The sequence below is a fragment of the Procambarus clarkii genome, chromosome 67 (genome assembly GCF_040958095.1).
Source record: "Procambarus clarkii isolate CNS0578487 chromosome 67, FALCON_Pclarkii_2.0, whole genome shotgun sequence".
Taxonomy (NCBI): domain Eukaryota; kingdom Metazoa; phylum Arthropoda; class Malacostraca; order Decapoda; family Cambaridae; genus Procambarus; species Procambarus clarkii.
In genome coordinates this window covers 30,777,930-30,797,171 of record NC_091216.1, presented here as the reverse complement: position 1 = coordinate 30,797,171, position 19,242 = coordinate 30,777,930, and the positions used below count along the sequence as shown (strand labels likewise).

Below are 19,242 nucleotides of genomic sequence, written 5' to 3'. Positions count from 1 at the left end.
GTACCCAGTCATTATCACACTCGGGCTCTTCTATAATACTATCATGGGTAAATAAAACAGATTATATATATATTTTGACAATATTAGGCGATGCTGTGGTCACACGCTGAACAGCAGTGCTGTGCGCTCATGCTGCGAGTGCCAGCCTTGGTTGCTCACTCACAACTGAGGCTCTGACACCCGGCAATGTGGACCATGATTTTTTTTAAAGATGGCATCTGTTTACAAGAGCCCTGAGGAAGCCGATGTGAACCCCATGTAGACGCGGGAGTTTTGAATGGAAAGTGAAAAATAATAACACCCGGAGGCGCGTTGCGCACCCGAAGCCTGGGCCTGCAGTCGCGTTGCGCAGTTAAAGGGTTAAGAACGTGCATTACTGTGCTTGCAAGTGAAACTTTAATATATTATGACAGTAGCAATTTCTTGGGTAGAATATTAAATGTTACAGGAATTGCAAAAATAAATGTTATCAAGTATTTATTAACAATAGACACAATATTTATATATACTGTTAAGATCAATTCTTCTGTTTCTGCACAAGATCAGTGGTGTCTCTTGTTTGGATGTATCTCAACTGCTTCTTCTTCATCTTCTTGATCTTCTTTGGATCTTTAATCTGAAAAAATGGAATTAATTAGATGAACTGCCAGATATTTCTAATTATCAAGTACAGTATAATGCAATCTCCATTTGGGGAACATCCAGTTGCAATGCACACTCTGCAGGATGGATATACTTGCCTGCTTTGTTTAAAACTTACTTGGCAAAGAGAATCGTGGTCAGAATTGATTAAGATGTGGGCCACTGACCTTGCCACTAAAAGTTTCAAATGAACTAAAATATTTATATAAAAAAAAAACACATTGCATATTATATGTAACCTCACAAAGCAATTTTTTGCAACATTAGGAATTGTTAATGAAATATTTTCTCTTCAGGGGGAAGGAGTGAAATGCCACTAATGTGACATTTAGCTGTGGAATCCTTGTCACTTTTGTTAACTGACTGATCACACAAGTTTTTGTTTGCTGTGGTCTGTAACCATGTTTCTCATTGTTCATCTTACAATACCCTACTTCATTTATCTAGTATAAGCATGTCGAGTATAAGTATAGTATCTTACCCACTTATCTAGTGTAAGTGGGTGTCGGGAGTGATTATGATGTCAAGAATAATGGGGGGGGGAGGGGAAGGAAGGTGTTGGCAGGTGGAGTGGATGTGGTTTCAGGAATTCGTGGCAAAGTGGTAAGACGCTCGCCTGACGTTCCACTAGCGCTTTGTCCTGGGTTCGTATCCGGGCTGGGGAGGATTTACTGGGCGCAAATCCTTAACTGTAGCCTCTGTTTAACTCAACAGTAAAATGGGTACTAGGTTGTTAAACAATTCTTCGCGAGGGTCGTATTCCAGGGAACTTAGGATTAAGGACTTGCCCGAAATGCTACGCGTACTAGTGGCTGTAGAAGAATGTGACAACTCTTGTGTATATATTATATATATATTTAAAAAAAAAAAAAAAAAAAAAAAAAAATGGGTGTTGAGTGTTGTATTGCAAATGGGTGCACCCATTATTTGCACTTATTTGTTTGTTCATTCATTTAAATATTTACAAGAGTAAAGCAAAATTTGCAACCATTTTAGGGAAAAAGTTGTAATATTATCCAATGGCTGGCAATTTTCTTTCGTGCAGGTGGTGTGGGAGGTATCAAACAGGTTATTGACATGTCTAACCTGTTTATCCAGCCTTGCAGTCTGTCTAGCCTCATTCCACCAATTCCTCAATCAACCCATCTCTCACTCCATCCTTCCATCCACATTCCTCCCACTCCCTTGAGTGTCAAAGAGGTGTTTGGATGGTATAATAACAATTAGCAATTCAAGATAATTCAATGTATTCATCTTTTTACTGAGGCTCCAGGAGGGAACTAAGGCTTTCGATTTTTTCCAATATGGTAAACAATAGCCAGAGGTCTCCTAGTGTCGAATGATGTCCAAACAGAATTGGTGGGACTTTTGAATACAATATTATGGGGCCCATCTAGTCTCGTGTAGGCAATTGGGGCACAGGTGGCTATCATTTGAGGGCAACAGAAGTACTTGAAGGATTAAACACTCAATTGCTTTTCTTAATGAGAACAAGAGCAGGCATGGGAAAAACAAAAATTGTAACAGTTCACAGATTCGGATCTCAGTACTGTAATCAATCTCCAGGTAACTCGGCCAAAATCACGACCAATAACTACAAATACATTGAAAGATATTACAGAAAATCATTAGTGAGTAGAAACACCTATATTTCCTTGCTAAAATAATTGAATCTTGTGAACTAGCCATGTGTTTCTGCCCTCTCATGTGATACACAAATGATGAATGACATTGTCTTATGGTGACTTGTCACCCCTGCAATATTTTAACATCCTGCTAGTTCTATGGGGACATTATTTGCCAACAGCAACTAATACAGATCATTTGCAATACTGGAAAAACTTTAGATATTTAGTTCCTTTCTAGACCTTAGAGTAAACACACGTGACCTGTCTGGTGTATCACCAGTTAACATGAAGTGCAGTCCTACTACAGTCAATTGATGCTATGCAAAATTAAATGAACTTCAAACAACTTAGAAGCCTTTAGCGATGAAAATAAATATATTACATGTAGTTAACTTAAATACATTATGATGTATCGGAACATTAACCCTTAACATGCTCGGGGTCTAATATCCTGCCATCCCCACAGGCGCATGTCATTTTGAAAAAAAAAAAAATTATTTTTTCTTTCTAACCTGTTAATTTGTGTTCACTGATCACGGGAAAAATAATAAAAAAATCGTAAGTGGCATATATTGCCCGCTATAGGGCTGGGAAGTCTGGCAAATTATAGGCACTGACTCAGCATGCATCCCAGGTGGTCTGTTGCTCGCAAGCTGTCAGGCCAGAGTTGCCACAAAGAGATAATTACCGAATTATTTCAATGTCTCTGATTGATTTTTCATACTTTTTTTGCTGTAATATTATTCAATAGTGTGTAGTTTGATATATTTATATAATAAAATGAGTGAATCGTTGGTATACTCAAAAATATGGTGTGCATATTGTTGATTCAATTATGTTCATCAATCAGTGAACAAATACTTTGTCGGTTATTACACTATAAGCACAGGTTATATATAAGTATTTGCATGTTTTGTTCACTATAACGAACCACTAAGTAGCTATTATGAGTCAAAAAGTAATGAGGAGTGACCGCCGTGTACCAGCCAGCCACTCCCGCCCTCCCTCCAGTCATCTGACTCACCCTCATTCTCCTCCCACAATAATGTTTTTGCTATAATCCACTATATACAGACGTTATATATAAGTATCTACATGTTTTGTTCACCATAACTGTACATCTAAGCTTGTATGGTGAGTAAAGGCACAGAGATGTGGCTACTCACACAGTCAGCTGATCGGCGGCCGCCCTCAAGGTCAGACGCACTAATATTTCTCCTCCTCCAACAATACTGTGTGGTGTTATTACGCTATATATCTTATATACAGACGTTATATATAAGTATCTACATGTTTTGTTCACCATAACTGTACATCTAAGCTTGTATGGTGAGTAAAGGCACAGAGATGTGGCTACTCACACAGTCAGCTGATCGGCGGCCGCCCTCAAGGCCAGACGCACTAATATTTCTCATCCAACAACACTGTGTGGTGTTATTACGCTATATACACACATTATATATAAATATCTACCTGTTTTATTCATCATACTTGTACAAATAAACTGGTATGGTGCCCAAAGACCATCGTGGTAACCAGTAAACAACACCGTCGTCTGCACGGTGGCGTCGTGCAGACGACGCCACCGCTCTCACCAAAATGGCGGCTCCAAACCTTCTCTTGCTGTTTATACCCTCTATACGCACGTTATATATAAGTATCTACATTTGTGTTCACCATAGCGAACCACTAAGCTGGTATGGTGAGTGCAGTCAATAAATGGTGGCCACACACAGTCAAAAGACATCGCCACCACCCTCCCTCCCACAGCATTACACCTCCTTCCATGGCGCACAGCGCTAAATATCACCACAATCCTGCTCTTATCAGAACCCTGGTCAGTTTTATCACAGTCAGGGGTCTTCTGTAATAATATCATCGCTACATAATAGCATGAACAAGTATAATTTGGCATTTTTAGGCGATGCTGTGGTCACAAGCTGAACAGCAGTGCTGTTAGCTCATGCTGCGTGCGTCAGGCTTGGTTGCTCACTCAATACTGAGGCCAATAACACCCGGGAGTTTGGCCCACGATTTTTTTTAAAAATGGCGTCTGTTTACAAGAGCCCTGATGAAGGTGTGGTGAACCCTGTGTATCCGCGGGCTGTTTAAATCTTGCGTAGTACTCCAACACATCATATGACGTGATGCGCAGTTTACTGGTACAATGTCCAGCACGTCATATGACGTGATGCGCACTTTAAGGGTTAAACAAGTTGCTCTAACAGAAAGAAGAATGAGAGTGAGGAGTAAGTGTCATCTTACTTACTAAGGTTAACACAGCGCAAAGTTCTGGAGAAGGAAACAATACCCAAACGGTCTGACAATACCAAACCTGAACATATTGTGTAGCAAAACTGATTCTGTTAGAGCTCAGCTGACTGACAACTATGGCACCACTGCCCTATTTGCAAGGTACTGCGATAATCTGATGGTCATTTTAGTTGAATTTAGGTCTATCAGAACTGTAGTTCAGAAAAATCATTGGCAATTTTTTTTATAATAATTAATATTCATTTGGACGAAACTTTGTTAGTGATATTATATAGTGTATTTTTAGCAGCAGTTACCCTGGGATGGTTTGAGTTATGCTCTCCACTGAGATTCCTGCTTCTTAGAAGGAAAACAAAATAATTTTGAAGGATACTTCAAGTCCAGCAACGAGGAGGCCAGGTCGACGACCGGGCCGCGGGGACGCTAAGCCCCGAAATCATCTCAAAGGTAAGGTAATTGTCTTCTGAGACAAATCTAAATCTGGTGCAAGGGCTGTCCTAAAAAGACCACAGATAGAAAGTATAGAGATGATACTGAGGGGGGCTCTAGCTCAGAAAAGTACATATTGTAAAAAAACCAGCGTTGAATGTAATGAAACGCCATTTTCTGGGCGAGACCCGGAGGCTCCCCGGAGCTTTACCGGCTGATATGCTAATGTCAGACTTTGGCATCAGTCATGTGTATGGAGTTCTAGGGCCTACCGGGGACCACGAGCCAGAACCTGGCCCCCTCAGAGAGGCAAGGGGAGCAATGGCCTATAGAAACCCCCGTGTGGTTGGAGGCATTCTATGTCTGCCATCGACCGGGTCAAGCATCCAGAAAGGTAAGCATTCCAAAACAAACCCCTATTCTGGTGAAAATTGCTTCCTAAAGCCGAACTAGTGGATAGAACTCTTCAACAGAAAACAAGGAAACTAGTATGAAGTCATACGTCACCGCGCCGCTGTCTGCGCAACTCCCCCCTCCCCGGGAGGGGAAAGGTGGAGCCCCAGACCTCCCACGCCGGCTATCCACCCATCAGTTCTGAGGCTGGATGTCAAAACACGCGAAAAACGCCAACCGGAGGGAGGGAGGGAGGGTTGCCGGGGAGCCTCCGGGTCTCACCCAGAAAATGGCGTTTCATTACATTCAACGCTGGTTTTCTGGGGGGAGCCCCGTCGGCTCCCCAGAGCTAACTACTCACAGAGGAAGGTCAAAGGGACAGAACCGGGAGGCGGACACCACGCACCCCCCAAGGAGTCGAGACAACCGACAGCAAACGCCAACCCAAGGCGCCACAGCCCCGAAAATCCCGGGAACAACACGAGAACCACGAGCAGCAAGGCCCCTGCACAAACACCAAAAATCCATGCCCGAAAGACCGCAAGGCCACGTTGCCCAGACGGCAGCGAGAGCAGCGAAGCCACGAACGCCACAGGCATGAGGGAAGAACACAGGCAGCTGAGCCGCAAGAACACGGCTGACCACCCGGGACACTATCACCCGCGAACCGGGAAGAACAGAACCGGATCAACGCAAAACGCGCTCCGGACCCAAACGCCGTGGCACGCAAACAACAGCGGAGGGCCGCCACTGAACACAAAAACGACACACCCCCGGCCCGACCAACGAAGCACCCACAAACCCTGGACCCCTCCAGAATGCAGCAGCCCCACCCTGCGCCAGAAAAGATGGAGACTGCTGCCACCAAACAACCAAAACGCTAAAACCGAAGGAGCAAGAAAACTCAGCGACTCGACCCCCAGAGGCAAAGGCCCAAAGGAAGAGCCGACGAAAAAACACACCGGAACCGAAGGGGCACTACCAATCGAGGAGAAGACAGAGCACGCTGACCAGAGACCAGGATGGTGCAAGCGGCGCATGAACAGGCCGGAGTTGAAACGACACACAAGACAGCTGACTAACGGTGCAGAAGCAACACCAAGACCGAAAGCAAGCTGAAGTGGCTCCGCCTGCGCCGCACGAAAAGAGGCGACAGTATGTGGCAAGACGACGGCCCCCAACCCCCACCAGAAAACCAAGCCGAGAGTAAACCAAGCTAACAAGAGTAACCACCTAAGAAGGGACAGGAAAAGGAAGGACCGCCAAAATACCCCATACTGCCACCTAGAGAAGCACGCAGGTGGGACACCTACCACGAAGCCACCCGACCACCAACCGGAGGCGAGACCGCGAGGCAGAACATAAGCAGTCCCAACAAGGCCCCTCCGAGCCCAGGAAAAAGGCGGAGCCGCGGGAAGATCTCGGGCGCGACCACCGAAACCCTGGCGGCACAAGGAGATGGAACGTCTGCCGAACAGAAAAACTCCCCAAAGCATGCAAGCCCGCCAGGAGTTCAGAAACGACGGGTCCGACGCGAGACATCGCAAGACCCCAAAAAAAAACAACCGGCAGGGCAAGCTAGGAAACCAAAGAAGGCGGAAGGGTCGCCGCCAGAACAGTACCCGAACCAAGGGGTACGAACAACTGCAATAGACCGAGACAAAGAAGCACATCACAGGACACAGGCTGACCAACGCCTAAGAACACACGCAGAACATCCCTGCTGCAGGGGAGGCAGGAAGAAAGAGCAAAAGCACAAAAACCCCAGGAGAACAACCAGGGGTGGACAATCAGGCAGGGACAGAAAAACCCCACGCAATCCCCAGGCACAAAACGGCAGCAAAGTGCCACTCCACAACCGGACACAGGAACAAGGACACGCCACTGTGAAACACGGTACCAATGCACACGTGCAGCAGCAGCAGCAACAGGCACCACTGCAACATGCAACATGTAAATAGCAACTCTCTTCTGCAAAGGCAGAGAACGGAGCAGGCAGACCCCAGACAGGGCCAACGGAGACACGACAAAACCCTGCAGGCCCAGAAACCTGCACCAGGCGACCGACGGCGGAGAAACCCCGCTCGATACCTGGTGGATGAGGTACTGGGAGCTCTTTTACACCTGAAGCCCGGCCCAAGGCCAGGCTAGACTGGCCAGAGGGTGGCCCACCAGGCAGTTGCTAGGAGCAGTCCACCGGCCCACATACCCCCCACAACCAGGATGGGCCGGAACTGCCATACGAAAACAGGCTAGTGCGCCCTGGAAGTCCACGGACGAACCAGCAAGAAGGCTTATGCTCGCAAGTAAGTCGTGTAACAAGCACAGACCTCTGATGGTAATGCAGTGTTCCCCAAATGTGCCAAGAGCACCACTGCACTCCACTGGTACTATCCCGCAAGTTCTACCAGATAAGCGGGACCCAAGAGCCAGAGCTCAAATCCTGCAAGCACAGCCAGGAGCCTTACCAGGTGAGTACAGAACCAACCCTACAACCCCCACACCTCACAACATTAAAAAGGATGGTCCCCAGAATGACTCCAGCATTGGTTGGACATGCACATGAAGGGGGACAGGAAGGGTTGAAAAAGGGACAGTCACTGGTGTGCGAACGGTCTCAGTCGTACAAAATATACCTAAATAAAGACAGGTATAGAAACAACACCGCATCCAGCGCCCGGCCAAAAGACGCCAGACCGCAGAAACTCACCTGGCGAATGGTGGCACGAACTTGACACGACTCAACCGTGCCCAGAAGAACCTGGAGCACCGCCAGGTGAAGACGCCAGAGCCGGACCCTGCCGGACCCGCAGGAGAGCAGGGAGAGGCGAAGGAGGCGGTCCACACCCATGACACAGGGAAAACCGCGGTGTCCTCCCCACAACTGGGAACCAGGACACCCCCGGCGCGAAGGGGCACATACCGCAGCCAGGGAGAAGAACGGGAGGCGAAGCACTGTAGCAAAAAGGGCGCAAAACACCATCAAAAACCCCGCCCCGAACCTACAGACGGTAAGGAACCGGATGCAGGCAGGAAGGGTGATCCAGGGGAAAGACAAGGGGGCGTGGATGGAACCGAAGCAACCAACACACCCCCAAGTCCCAAAACGAACTACAACGAGGCAGCCCCGGGGCTCCTAGGGAGGAAACCACGAGAACGTTGCCACCACCAAGGCTCAAGTGCAATGCCCCTGCTGCCCGCACCCGCTTTGTTAGCACAACTGGGTAACCGAGCCACAACGAGCAACCAAACTCGCAGGACTCCGGGTCGAAGGTGTCACCGACCCCACAGGCAGCAGACGGAGGCAAAACAGAGAGTCACCCAGAGACAAAGGGTGAGAGCAACCCTCAAACTCGCTGGAAGCGAGGGGGGGACTCTGGGGTCACATCCATTGGACCCGCGCGCCCCCAGGGGTTTCCCAGGGTCCCGAGTGTTTACTATAAGAGGACTCGCGCTCAGGTAATCCCAGGCAGGGTACTGCTAACCGGCACCCAAAGCTACCAAACAACTTTCTAAGAGCTGAACCCCCGGGACGTGTACACTCACGGGGACCTAGCAGGGGTACCACCAGAAAATACTCAGAACACAAGGGACACAAGGGGCAAAAACGAAGGCAGACCCCCCACCAGGTAGATAAACAAAAAGAAAAAGAAAACCCCGCAAGAGGACAGCGTACCCAAGAGGAACAGAGCCGGCCGCTATGATTGGTAAAGACAAGCTGCACAGTACCCTGGGCCCCACCAGTGCAAAAACTGCCCCTTACTCTAAGGCGAACAAGGGAGACAGAACACCGGAGCACACAAAGAGCGGCCGAAAACCAAGCAGTAAACGGCCAAGCAGGGGCAGGACCCAAGGAACTTGTGGAAGGTGGCCCCAAGCCCCAAGGGCAGTACTTACAGGGCACCTAGGGAAGGGAACCCTAGGCGCATGCAGCCCGAGTACTGGAGAATCACTCCCGGCTTACGCACCACCTAGAAAACAGACACCACACTCTAGGTACAGTGCTGAAACAACCACTGGAGCCGGAGCACATAACCGGTGCCTATAGCATCAGCCAAAGAACTGATGGGTGGATAGCCGGCGTGGGAGGTCTGGGGCTCCCCCTTCCCCCTCCCGGGGAGGGGGGAGTTGCGCAGACAGCGGCGCGGTGACGTATGACGTCATACTAGTTTCCTTGTTTTCTGTTGAAGAGTTCTATCCACTAGTTCGGCTTTAGGTAGCAATTTTCACCAGAATAGGGGTTTGTTTTGGAATGCTTACCTTTCTGGATGCTTGACCCGGTCGATGGCAGACATAGAATGCTTCCAACCACACGGGGGTTTCTATAGGCCATTGCTCCTCTTGCCTCTCTGAGGGGGGCCAGGTTCTGGCTCGTGGTCCCCGGTAGTCCCTAGAACTCCATACACATGACTGATGCCAAAGTCTGACATTAGCATATCAGCCGGTAAAGCTCCGGGGAGCCGTCGGGGCTCCCCCCAGAAAAAAAAATTTAGCATGAATATACATGCAGAAAGCGTATTTCCTGTAAACTGTTAAATTATTAATTTAAAAGTGCAATTATTTTAATATAATTTTATTGGGCTTACCACTTGTACTATTTCAGATTTCCTGGCATTTTCCTCGGTACGTATTTTGTTTAGGCGTCGTCGTTCCTTTAATTCATCCATTTTCCGTTGTTTCTCTGCTTCCAATGCTAAACTCTTTGCCACAACATTCTGTCGATCTTGCTTTATCTTCATTTTCTTTGCCCAAGACTTTTTGCCTGTTGCATCCTTATTAATGGATCTAAACCTGAGAGTTACAAAACATTAAATATGTTAGACAATTACTAAGTGAGATTACACCACCTACATATAGAAATACTCCTAGAGATACACACAATGGAGATATCTGGAGAGGGAGATTGAGAAATTATTATTATATATAAATATATCTATATATATAAATATATCTATATATATAAATATATCTATATATATAAATATATCTATATATATATATATATATATATATCTATATATATATATATATATATATATATATATATATACTAGTATATATATATATAATAATATGTGTGTGTGTATATTCACTAAATTGACATGTAAAGAACAGTGTAATAGAAATGTCAACTAGTCGTGATCAATTAAAAATTCTATTTGGAGGAATGACTTAAGTTCATGAAAGAGGGTGGCTTTGCAAGGGGGAAAAAAAAAGTGTGTGGGAGATGGGATGTGCAGATTGATTCAAAGAATGGATAGAAGCCGCTCTACAACAAGAGTGGCTGTGATGGAAGGCTCAGGAATAACAGGGTTCTTACCTTAGGGAATGGAAACAACAGAAGTCTCATCCTCATATCAGACATAGACAAGAACACAACCTATAGCACTGTATCATCCTTTGCAGATGACACTAGGATCTTCATGAGAGTAGGCAACATAGAGGACACGGCAACCCTCCAATCAGATGTAGATCAGGTCTTTCTATGAGCTACAGAAAATAATATGGTGTTTAACGAAGATAAGTTCCAGCTCATGCGCTACGGAAAAAATGAAAATATAAAAACGGAAACCACGTACAAAACTCAGGCAAATCATAACATAGAACGAAAAGGCAATGTAAAGGATCTGGGTGTATTCACGTCGGAAGACCTTATCTTTAAAGAACACAATAAAGTAGCCGTCACAACTGCAAGAAAAATGACAGGTTGGATAACAACAACTTTTCACACTAGAGATGCTGTACCAATGATGATACTTTTCAAAACGCTTGTGCTCTCTAGAGTGGAGTACTGCTGCACAATGACAGCCCCTTTCAAAGCTGGAGAAATTGCTGACCTGGAGAGCGTGCAGAGATCCTTAACTGCTAGAATCCACTCAGTAAAACATCTAAACTACTGGGACCGACTAAAGAGCCTAAATCTGTATTCCCTTGAGCGCAGGCGGGAGAGATACATAATAATCTATACGTGGAAAAAAAATGAGGGGCTGGTCCCAAACCTGCACACAGAAATAACATCACATGAGACCAGAAGGCATGGCAGGATGTGCAGAATACCCCCATTGAAAAACAGAGGTGCAACAGGTACTCTGAGAGAGAAGAACTATCAACTATGATATAGAGAACTTTATCAACAAGTCACAGCTTCGTATCATCCTTTGCAGATGACACAAAAATCAGCATTAAAATTACCTCGGCTGAAGACATTGAAAAACTTCAAGCTGATATTAATAAAGTTTTCGACTGGGCATCAGAAAATAACACGATGTTTAACAGTGATAAATTCCAGGTATTCAGGTTATCTTGAGATGATTTCGGGGCTTTAGTGTCTCCGCGGCCCGGTCTTCGACCAGGCCTCCACCCCCAGGAAGCAGCCCGTGACAGCTGACTAACACCCAGGTACCTATTTACTGCCAGGTAACAGGGGCATGGGGTGAAAAAAAACTCTGCCCATTGTTTCTTGCCGGCGCCTGGGATCGAACCCAGGATCACAAGTCCAGCGTGCTGTCCGCTCGGCCGACCGGCTCACAGGTACGGTAAAAATGAGGACCTTAAACATAATACAGGGTACAAAACACAATCAAATGTGCCCATAGTTGGAAAACAGCATGTAAAGGATTTGGGAATACTGTAATGATGTCTGACGACCTAACGTTTAGGGAGCATAACCAAGCAAATATTGCGACAGCCAGAAAAATGATAGGATGGATTACGAGAACTTTCAAATCCAGAGATCCCATCACAATGGTTGTACTCTTCAAGTCACTTGTGTTGTCCCATCTTGAGTACTGCTCAGTACTCACTTCCTCCTTCAGAGCAGGAGAGATTGCTGAAATAGAGGGAATACAGAGAACATATATGGCACGCACAGACGCGATAAAGCACCTAAATTATTGGGATCGTCTCAAAGCCCTCCAAATGTACTCACTAGAAAGAAGACGAGAGAGATATCAAATAATATACAGTGGTACCTCGGAATGCGATTGTCCCTGTATGCGAGGTTTTCGGAAGGCGAGGTGTATTTACTCCAAAAATTTGTCTCAGAAGGCGAGGGTTACTTCGGGAGGCGAGTTTGGACGCGAGTTTGTTGATACGTGTACAGCCGACCTAGCGCGTTCGTCGCCCCTCCGCCCCGCCGCCCCTCAGTTTATTATTGTCTCGCGCTCAGTGACTACCCCCACATCAATTCTTCTCGCGGATTTTCAGTGTTTTGTTGGATTTTTGGTGATTTGTCTATACAATTTGTTATTATATATCTCACCATGGGTCCCAAGAAAGCCAGTGGTAAGGATAAAGGCCAGAAAGCTCATGTGAGGATGACAATAGAGGAGAAACAAGAGATCATTCGGAAGCATGAGAACGGTACACGTGTTGTTGAACTTTGTAGGCAGTACAACAAAGCCACATCAACAATATGCACTATACTTAAGAAGAAAAATAAGATTATGGGTGCTAAAGTGGCAAAAGGAGTAAGAACATTAACGGCACAAAGACCACAAATACTTGAAGAAGTGGAAAAGTTGTTATTAATTTGGATACACGACAAGGAGTTGAGGGGTGATAGTGTTTCGGAGGCCATTATTTGTGAGAAAGCCAGGGTGTTGCACGAAGACCTTCTAAAGAATACCCCTGCAACGAGTGATGCAGATAAGAAAGAGTTTAAGGCAAGCAGGGGCTGGTTTGAAAAATTTAGAAAGAGAAGTGGTATCCATAGTGTTACAAGGCATGGGGTTATGTGATGTGATTATGGAAGGGGACTCCCCTTCCAAACAGTAACTCCTCTCCTCCTCCCCCCTCCTCACCATCTTCCATACGCCTACAGCACTCGACAGCAAGGTAAGTAATAACTGGAACACAGTTTTGTAGGTTTATTTAGATGAATTAGGTAAATTAGGTATAAAAATTTAGTTTGATGTGGGGTTTTTGGGGTAGTCAGGAACGGATTAATTCATTCCCCTTTATTTCTTATGGGGAAATTAACTTCGGAATGCGAGTTTTCGGAAGGCGAGGCGTCTCCAGGAACGGATTAAACTCTTATTCTGAGGTATGCCTGTACACCTGGAAGATACTGGAGGGCCAAGTACCAAATCTACACAATAAAATAACAACGTGCTGGAGTGAACGATATGGAAGAAAATGCAGAATAGACCCAGTGAAGAGCTGGGGTGCCATAGGCACAATCAGAGAATACTGTATAAACATCAGAGGTCTGCGGTTGTTCAACACCCTCCCAGCAAGCATAAGAAATATTGCCGGAACAACCGTGGACATCTTCAAGAGGAAACTAGATTTATTCCCCCAAGGAGTGCCGGACCAATCGGGCTGTGGTGGGTATGTGGGCCTGCGGGCCGCTCCAAGCAACAGCCTCTCGCAAGTCAAGCCTGGCCTTGGGCCGGGCATGGGGAGTAGAACTCCCAGAACCCCATCAACCAGGTATCATCAGAGGCCCGAGACTGTTCAACACTCTTCCACTACACATAAGGGGGCATAACTGGCAGATCCCTCACAGTGTTCAAGAGAGAACTTGACAAACACCTCCATAGGATACCTGATCAATCAGGCTGCGAGCAGCCGCGGCCAACACCCTGGTTGATCAGTCCAGCAACCAGGAGACCTGGTTGACCACCAGGCCGCGGGGATGCTAAGCCCCGGAAGCACCTCAAGGTAACCTCAAGGTAAGGTAACAGAAGGCAGAGCTGCAGAGGGTATAACGTTTGTGACCTAAATGTCAGATTTTAAATGGTGGGAAGGATGGTGGACAGGGCAGAGATAGAGTTCAATATCACCCATAACAGTAGATGTAGGAGGACCAAGGGAAAAATGGCATGAAGGTTTTGAGGTGTGTAAACACATGTAGAGGCATGAGTCCAAGTCATGGAGGTAAGAATGTTACAGCAATTCCAAACCAGCACATGGGTAGGATAATGTAAGGAAAGGGGGTGTTGAGGGGTGTTGCATAAGAAGTGCAAGTTTACATTAGGGAGGGGAAGTGGCCCAGGTTTTAATTTGCATCTCACCTTGAAAAAGAAAATATTGTCTTTGAGCTTGAGTTGCAGGAAGGAATGATCTAATTTCAAATTCACACGACTGATCACTGCCACAATTTATATACTGTAGTTCTGGCTGGAGAATTCTATCAACACTAAAGACCCACGACTATTCAATACACTCCTTCTAAACATAAGGGGCATAAGTAGTAAATTTTTTGTGGTGTTCAAAAGAGAACTTGGTAAACACCTTTAAAGATACATGATCAACTGGGCTGTGATTCAAGTGTCAGGCTGCGAGCAAGGGCATCTAACAGCCTGGTAGACCAGACTACTAACCTGGTGATCTGGTCCAAAATGACGTCGTTTTCCACTAACCAGGAAGCTTCGTCAATCCATGAGGAGACATTGTTCCTCGGAAATACCAGTAATACAAGGTAGGACTGCACAGATTGATATAGCATAACCAGACTTGCCACAAAAAAGGCAAAGGAGCATCATATTCTGATAAACTCAAGTACTATGGCCAAACTTCCAACAAGAATTGCATAAGAGTAGGAAACAGACTTATTTGCTGACAAAATTGACAACTTCCCTAGTCTTGCCCAAGAATCCCAGAGATTGGGGAAGCTCTTGCTAATGACAGTAATTTTTATAAAATTTACAATGCCATATGCCAGTGTGTTAGGAGTGGGGTAGGTGTATAAGTCAACCTGAATAATGGCACACCTTTGGCATTCTAAATAACCTCTATAGAGCTAAAAAATTTTTTTTTTTTTTACATTACAAAGGAAATGTAAAAAATGATCTTCCCAAATTACCTTTCACTCTGAACTGCACTGTTATTTAAAAGTACTAAATCAAGGTGTATGACTAAAAATAGTTAAAAAATGTAAAAATATGCATTTTTCCATTTATTTTGTTATTTATATATTCAAGAGTTTTACATTCTTGTACAGCCACTAGCATGCATAATGTTTTGGACAAAAAAGCAGCCCGCAGCAGCTGTCTAATTTCCAGGTATCTATTTACTGCTAGGTGAACAGGTGCATTAGGGTGAAAGAAACTCAGCCCATTTGTTTCCGCCTCCACCGGGGATCGAACCCGGACCCTTAGGACTACGAACCCCGAGTGCTGTCCACTCGGCTGTCAGGCCCCTTGCACCTGGAGCACAGGAGAAATTTTAGAAAGTGATTGGAACAGTGTAAAGGTTAAAAAAATTGCTTGTTACTTTGACAATAAGACAAAAAATTTATACTGGTGCAAGATATTAATTAACCAAAATTGAATGATTCAATGCATAGAGTATCACCAGCTGCTACTACCTTCTATTGTTTATCACCCTGAAAATTGCCCCAAAACACTCAAATTTCAGCACATACTATTATCTCTAATCATTTAATTACTGCAGTTCACATCCAGTGAATATCAAAAGCAAAATAAAATTACCTTTCCTTTTCCTTCTTCCACCACCTTCCAGACACTGGTAGTCCCCGAGGAATGTTTTTCAGATCAATAAGCCTCTTTGCAAGCTCGAAGTTTTCATCAGACATTGTTATACTATTATTGATTTGTCTTCTCTTATCATGAATCTTAAGCTTTGCAAGTTGACAATTTTCATTTTTTACAGCAGAAGTTATGTCTGTTGTGCTAGAAACCTCTCGATCTTTGCTCGGCATCTCTTCTGAATTTATAGGTTTTAATGGAGCTGTGCTACTTCTCACATCATCATCTTCAGTCACCACAGTTGTAGAAACTGTCTCATCCCCCACCACTGCTGTGTTTTGTCCGTTAATAGTTGTCACTGGCAGACTACAACTATCTTCATCAAGCCCAACCACATCAATTTCTTTGTCATTTGCTATATTTTCTATTCCTCTTGTTATACTTTCTTCACTAGTTACATCCAATGTTGACATGTTAAGTGTTTCAGCGACTCTTGCATTTGTTTCTTTTACTAGACCTTCAGAAGATACAGTTTTGGATTCTGGAATCACTTTCTCATTAGTCTTAAAACATTTTGACAAGTCAGAGTTGCCATCTATACCCACCAGTTCTTCAACTGGCCTGGATTTTATTGTGGGTTTTTCTTCCGGGTTTTGACACAGTGTCTCCTCTCCACATATAAGGGCTTGGGAAATATTGTCAATATCCATCTGCTCATCACTTTCTTCAATCACATGCAGCGAGCCCTTTAATTCTTTGACTTCACATTCTGGTTTCTTGTGTATGTTTATTTGAACCACATCACTTGCTTCATTGGAAAGCTCAGGAGTCCCCGCTCCATTCCGACGTCTGGGTCGTCCTGCTGGAGCTCGTAATTTGGAAACATCTGGGCTGTCAGTTACTGTGTCTTGACCGATATCACCTGATAACCTTCTTGAACGTCTGGTTGGGGTCGGAAGGTCTGTATCTTGGCTGCCAACTGAAGCCCTTTTTGAACGTTTAACTGGAGTTTGGTGTTCTTGCACAGGTGTACCTGAACTCTCGGGTAACAATATCCCAGTAGGTTTAACTTGAGCCTGAGAAGCAGGCTTCCGTTTATTTCCGGAATTAGTAGAGGGTATTGAATTTTGTTTTGCCAGAGTTTCTGTCTGTGCTTGAGCACTTTTATCACCTGAGGTTAGTCGGGTACGTCTGGTGGTTGGAAGAGTCTGTGCAAGAGAGAGATCATGATCTCCAGATAATCTGCGAGAGCGTCGGACAGGAGCGGCAGGTCTGGGGGCTGGCGAGTCTCTATCAGTCTGATCCTTAATTACCAACCTTCCACGAGACGCTGAATCTGGGGGGATGCTGGGGTCTTCATCTTCCCCACCATCTCTGCTCTTACCACGAGGAGCTTGTCTGGTCTTGGGTTCACTTTGAGAACTATCTCCTGTAGTTTTCCGCGTCAGCACCATTATTTAACCGACAATGGAACTACTTCCACGTGTGAAGACACGGCCCTTCTACACTACCAAACCCAGCTTTAAATCCTGCTTATGTTCCAGTGATAACATTGATAAATTCTATCACAATAGCTTGTGTAATTACTAAGAAAACACTAGATATTTTTTTAAAATGTATTTCCAAACGTCTATGAAAAATAAGTTATTGATTATTGGGTAATTTTTATCTTTTCAAACATTAACTACAATAAGTAACCCATTTATATGTGACAACAACACCGCTGCCACAACATGAGTAGCTTAGACTAAATACTACAATTTATAATAAAAAGTATTAAACAAAATGATAATAGATAATTACATTCAATATAAATAGAAATATAACTTTGGAGGCCAAATGTTTCACCTAATCTAATTTAGGTGTGATTTTGCAGTACGAGATGTTAGGGAAAAGAGCGGCAGCGTTCCCATGTTTTGTAACTTACTGTATACAAAATTTCGTACTACGCGCGTATAATTTTTTAAATATATTTATTTATACTGCTATACAACATGGTACTTGTGTAAGTACATCGTGATAAAATGGTATATTCAAACAAAGCCCTAGCATACATTCCGTATGCAGGGAACGCGTGGTTTTTAGTGAAATTTGATTAATAGAGACCCTTGAAATTGAAATTGAAATTGAAAAAAGTTTATTGATGTAAAATACACACAAAGGGATGAGGTAGCTCAAGCTATTCTCACCCCGTTCAGTACATCGTGTTAATACATACATATACACACATCACAAACAATAAACATACTGTATTACCAAACATTCTGAGAGATAAACATATACATTTCCTCCTTCACAAGTAGTATGGTATCAGACGTACACACAAATACTTTTATGACCTAGGTATACTGTACAGACAATTTGCAAGAGACATGCAGATAATCCCTTACCCATCCTTGTGGAGGGAAGATTACAGTCACATAATGAGTTCAGGAAGTGCACGAACCTATATCGATAGCAAGCAAACTTTTGCTCTAATATTTGTGCTAATATATAATTTTCGATCAAATCTTTAGGGTCGCGTTAGTATAATCGGGTTCGTTCTCCACTCAGTCGAGAATTCCAGGTTCGAATCCCAGGAGGGACACAAATAGATGGGCGCATTTCCTATCACCTAATGGGTCTGTTAACCTAGCAGTGAGTAAGTACTCAGGAGTTAGTCAGCTTGTAGGGTTGCATCCTGGGCGGGGTCAGTCATTCCACTTTGGGAGAGCTTATGGCTGCCTCCCCCCTCCCCCCCCCCCACCACACACACACACACAATGAATTATTATTATTATTATAAATTATTTAGACATTTCTTGAACATTCATGATAATAGATTTCCCATACTTTCCCTGGCGATGTCTACATCCGCAGGTGGCAATCTGTCATCAGCATACCATAGTATTTATGTCCCCCTAATACTCATAGTTCCTATGATGCTAATGTTCACAGTTTCCCTGTGGTAGATATACAGTTATTAGCTATCACCAGGCACCATCCCTTCCTCACGTGCCATAGTATATAGTACCCAACCCATAGTACCCGTCCCATCGCTCCGTAGACAGCAGAATAGTCTGTTTGCTCAACTTTTAATAATAATTGTAATTTTCCATTCCCACTTCTGGTGAACTCACCTTATGCAGCTTTCTTATAAGGTCTTCAACGGCTGTAAAGATCTGTAAACGTTAAGATTAACTAGTCACAAGATTTCTTAAATCTTGTGGGGGTTGAGCTGTGGCTCTTTGGTTCCGCCTCTCAACTTTCAATCAACTGGTTTATGGATTCCTGAGCCTACTGGGCTCTATCATATCTATATTTAAAACTGTGTATAGAGTCTGTCTCCATCACATCACTGCCTAATGCATTCCACCTGTTAACTACTCCGACAAAGTTAAATAATTATTATTAATAATAATTTATCACCTGCATATGCTTCTGCTAGTTCCAGGGAATCCCTT

At 44.4% G+C, this 19,242-nt stretch overlaps 1 protein-coding gene across 1 annotated transcript; it reads right to left on the bottom strand.

The window, feature by feature from the left end:
- Positions 1 to 377: 377 nt before the first annotated feature.
- On the bottom strand, positions 378 to 17,327 carry LOC123767589 (chromatin assembly factor 1 subunit A-A). The gene is made up of 3 exons (XM_045757347.2): positions 15,803 to 17,327; positions 9,953 to 10,157; positions 378 to 616 (listed from the first exon to the last, which is right to left on the bottom strand). Exons 1-3 carry the CDS (start codon positions 17,251 to 17,253, stop codon positions 518 to 520), a joined length of 1,755 nt encoding a protein of 584 aa, XP_045613303.2. The 5' UTR covers positions 17,254 to 17,327; the 3' UTR covers positions 378 to 517.
- Positions 17,328 to 19,242: the final 1,915 nt, after the last annotated feature.

What these genes read in the sequence shown, in the direction of transcription:
- LOC123767589 (XM_045757347.2), bottom strand. Translation starts at nt 17,253, where the DNA reads ATGGTGCTGACGCGGAAAACTACAGGAGATAGTTCTCAAAGTGAACCC. An exon ending in TGGAAGAAGGAAAAGGAAAG is followed by an intron (nt 10,158 to 15,802) that starts GTAATTTTATTT and finishes TGTAACTCTCAG; the next exon opens with GTTTAGATCCATTAATAAGG. An exon ending in AATCTGAAATAGTACAAGTG is followed by an intron (nt 617 to 9,952) that starts GTAAGCCCAATA and finishes CCATTTTTTCAG; the next exon opens with ATTAAAGATCCAAAGAAGAT.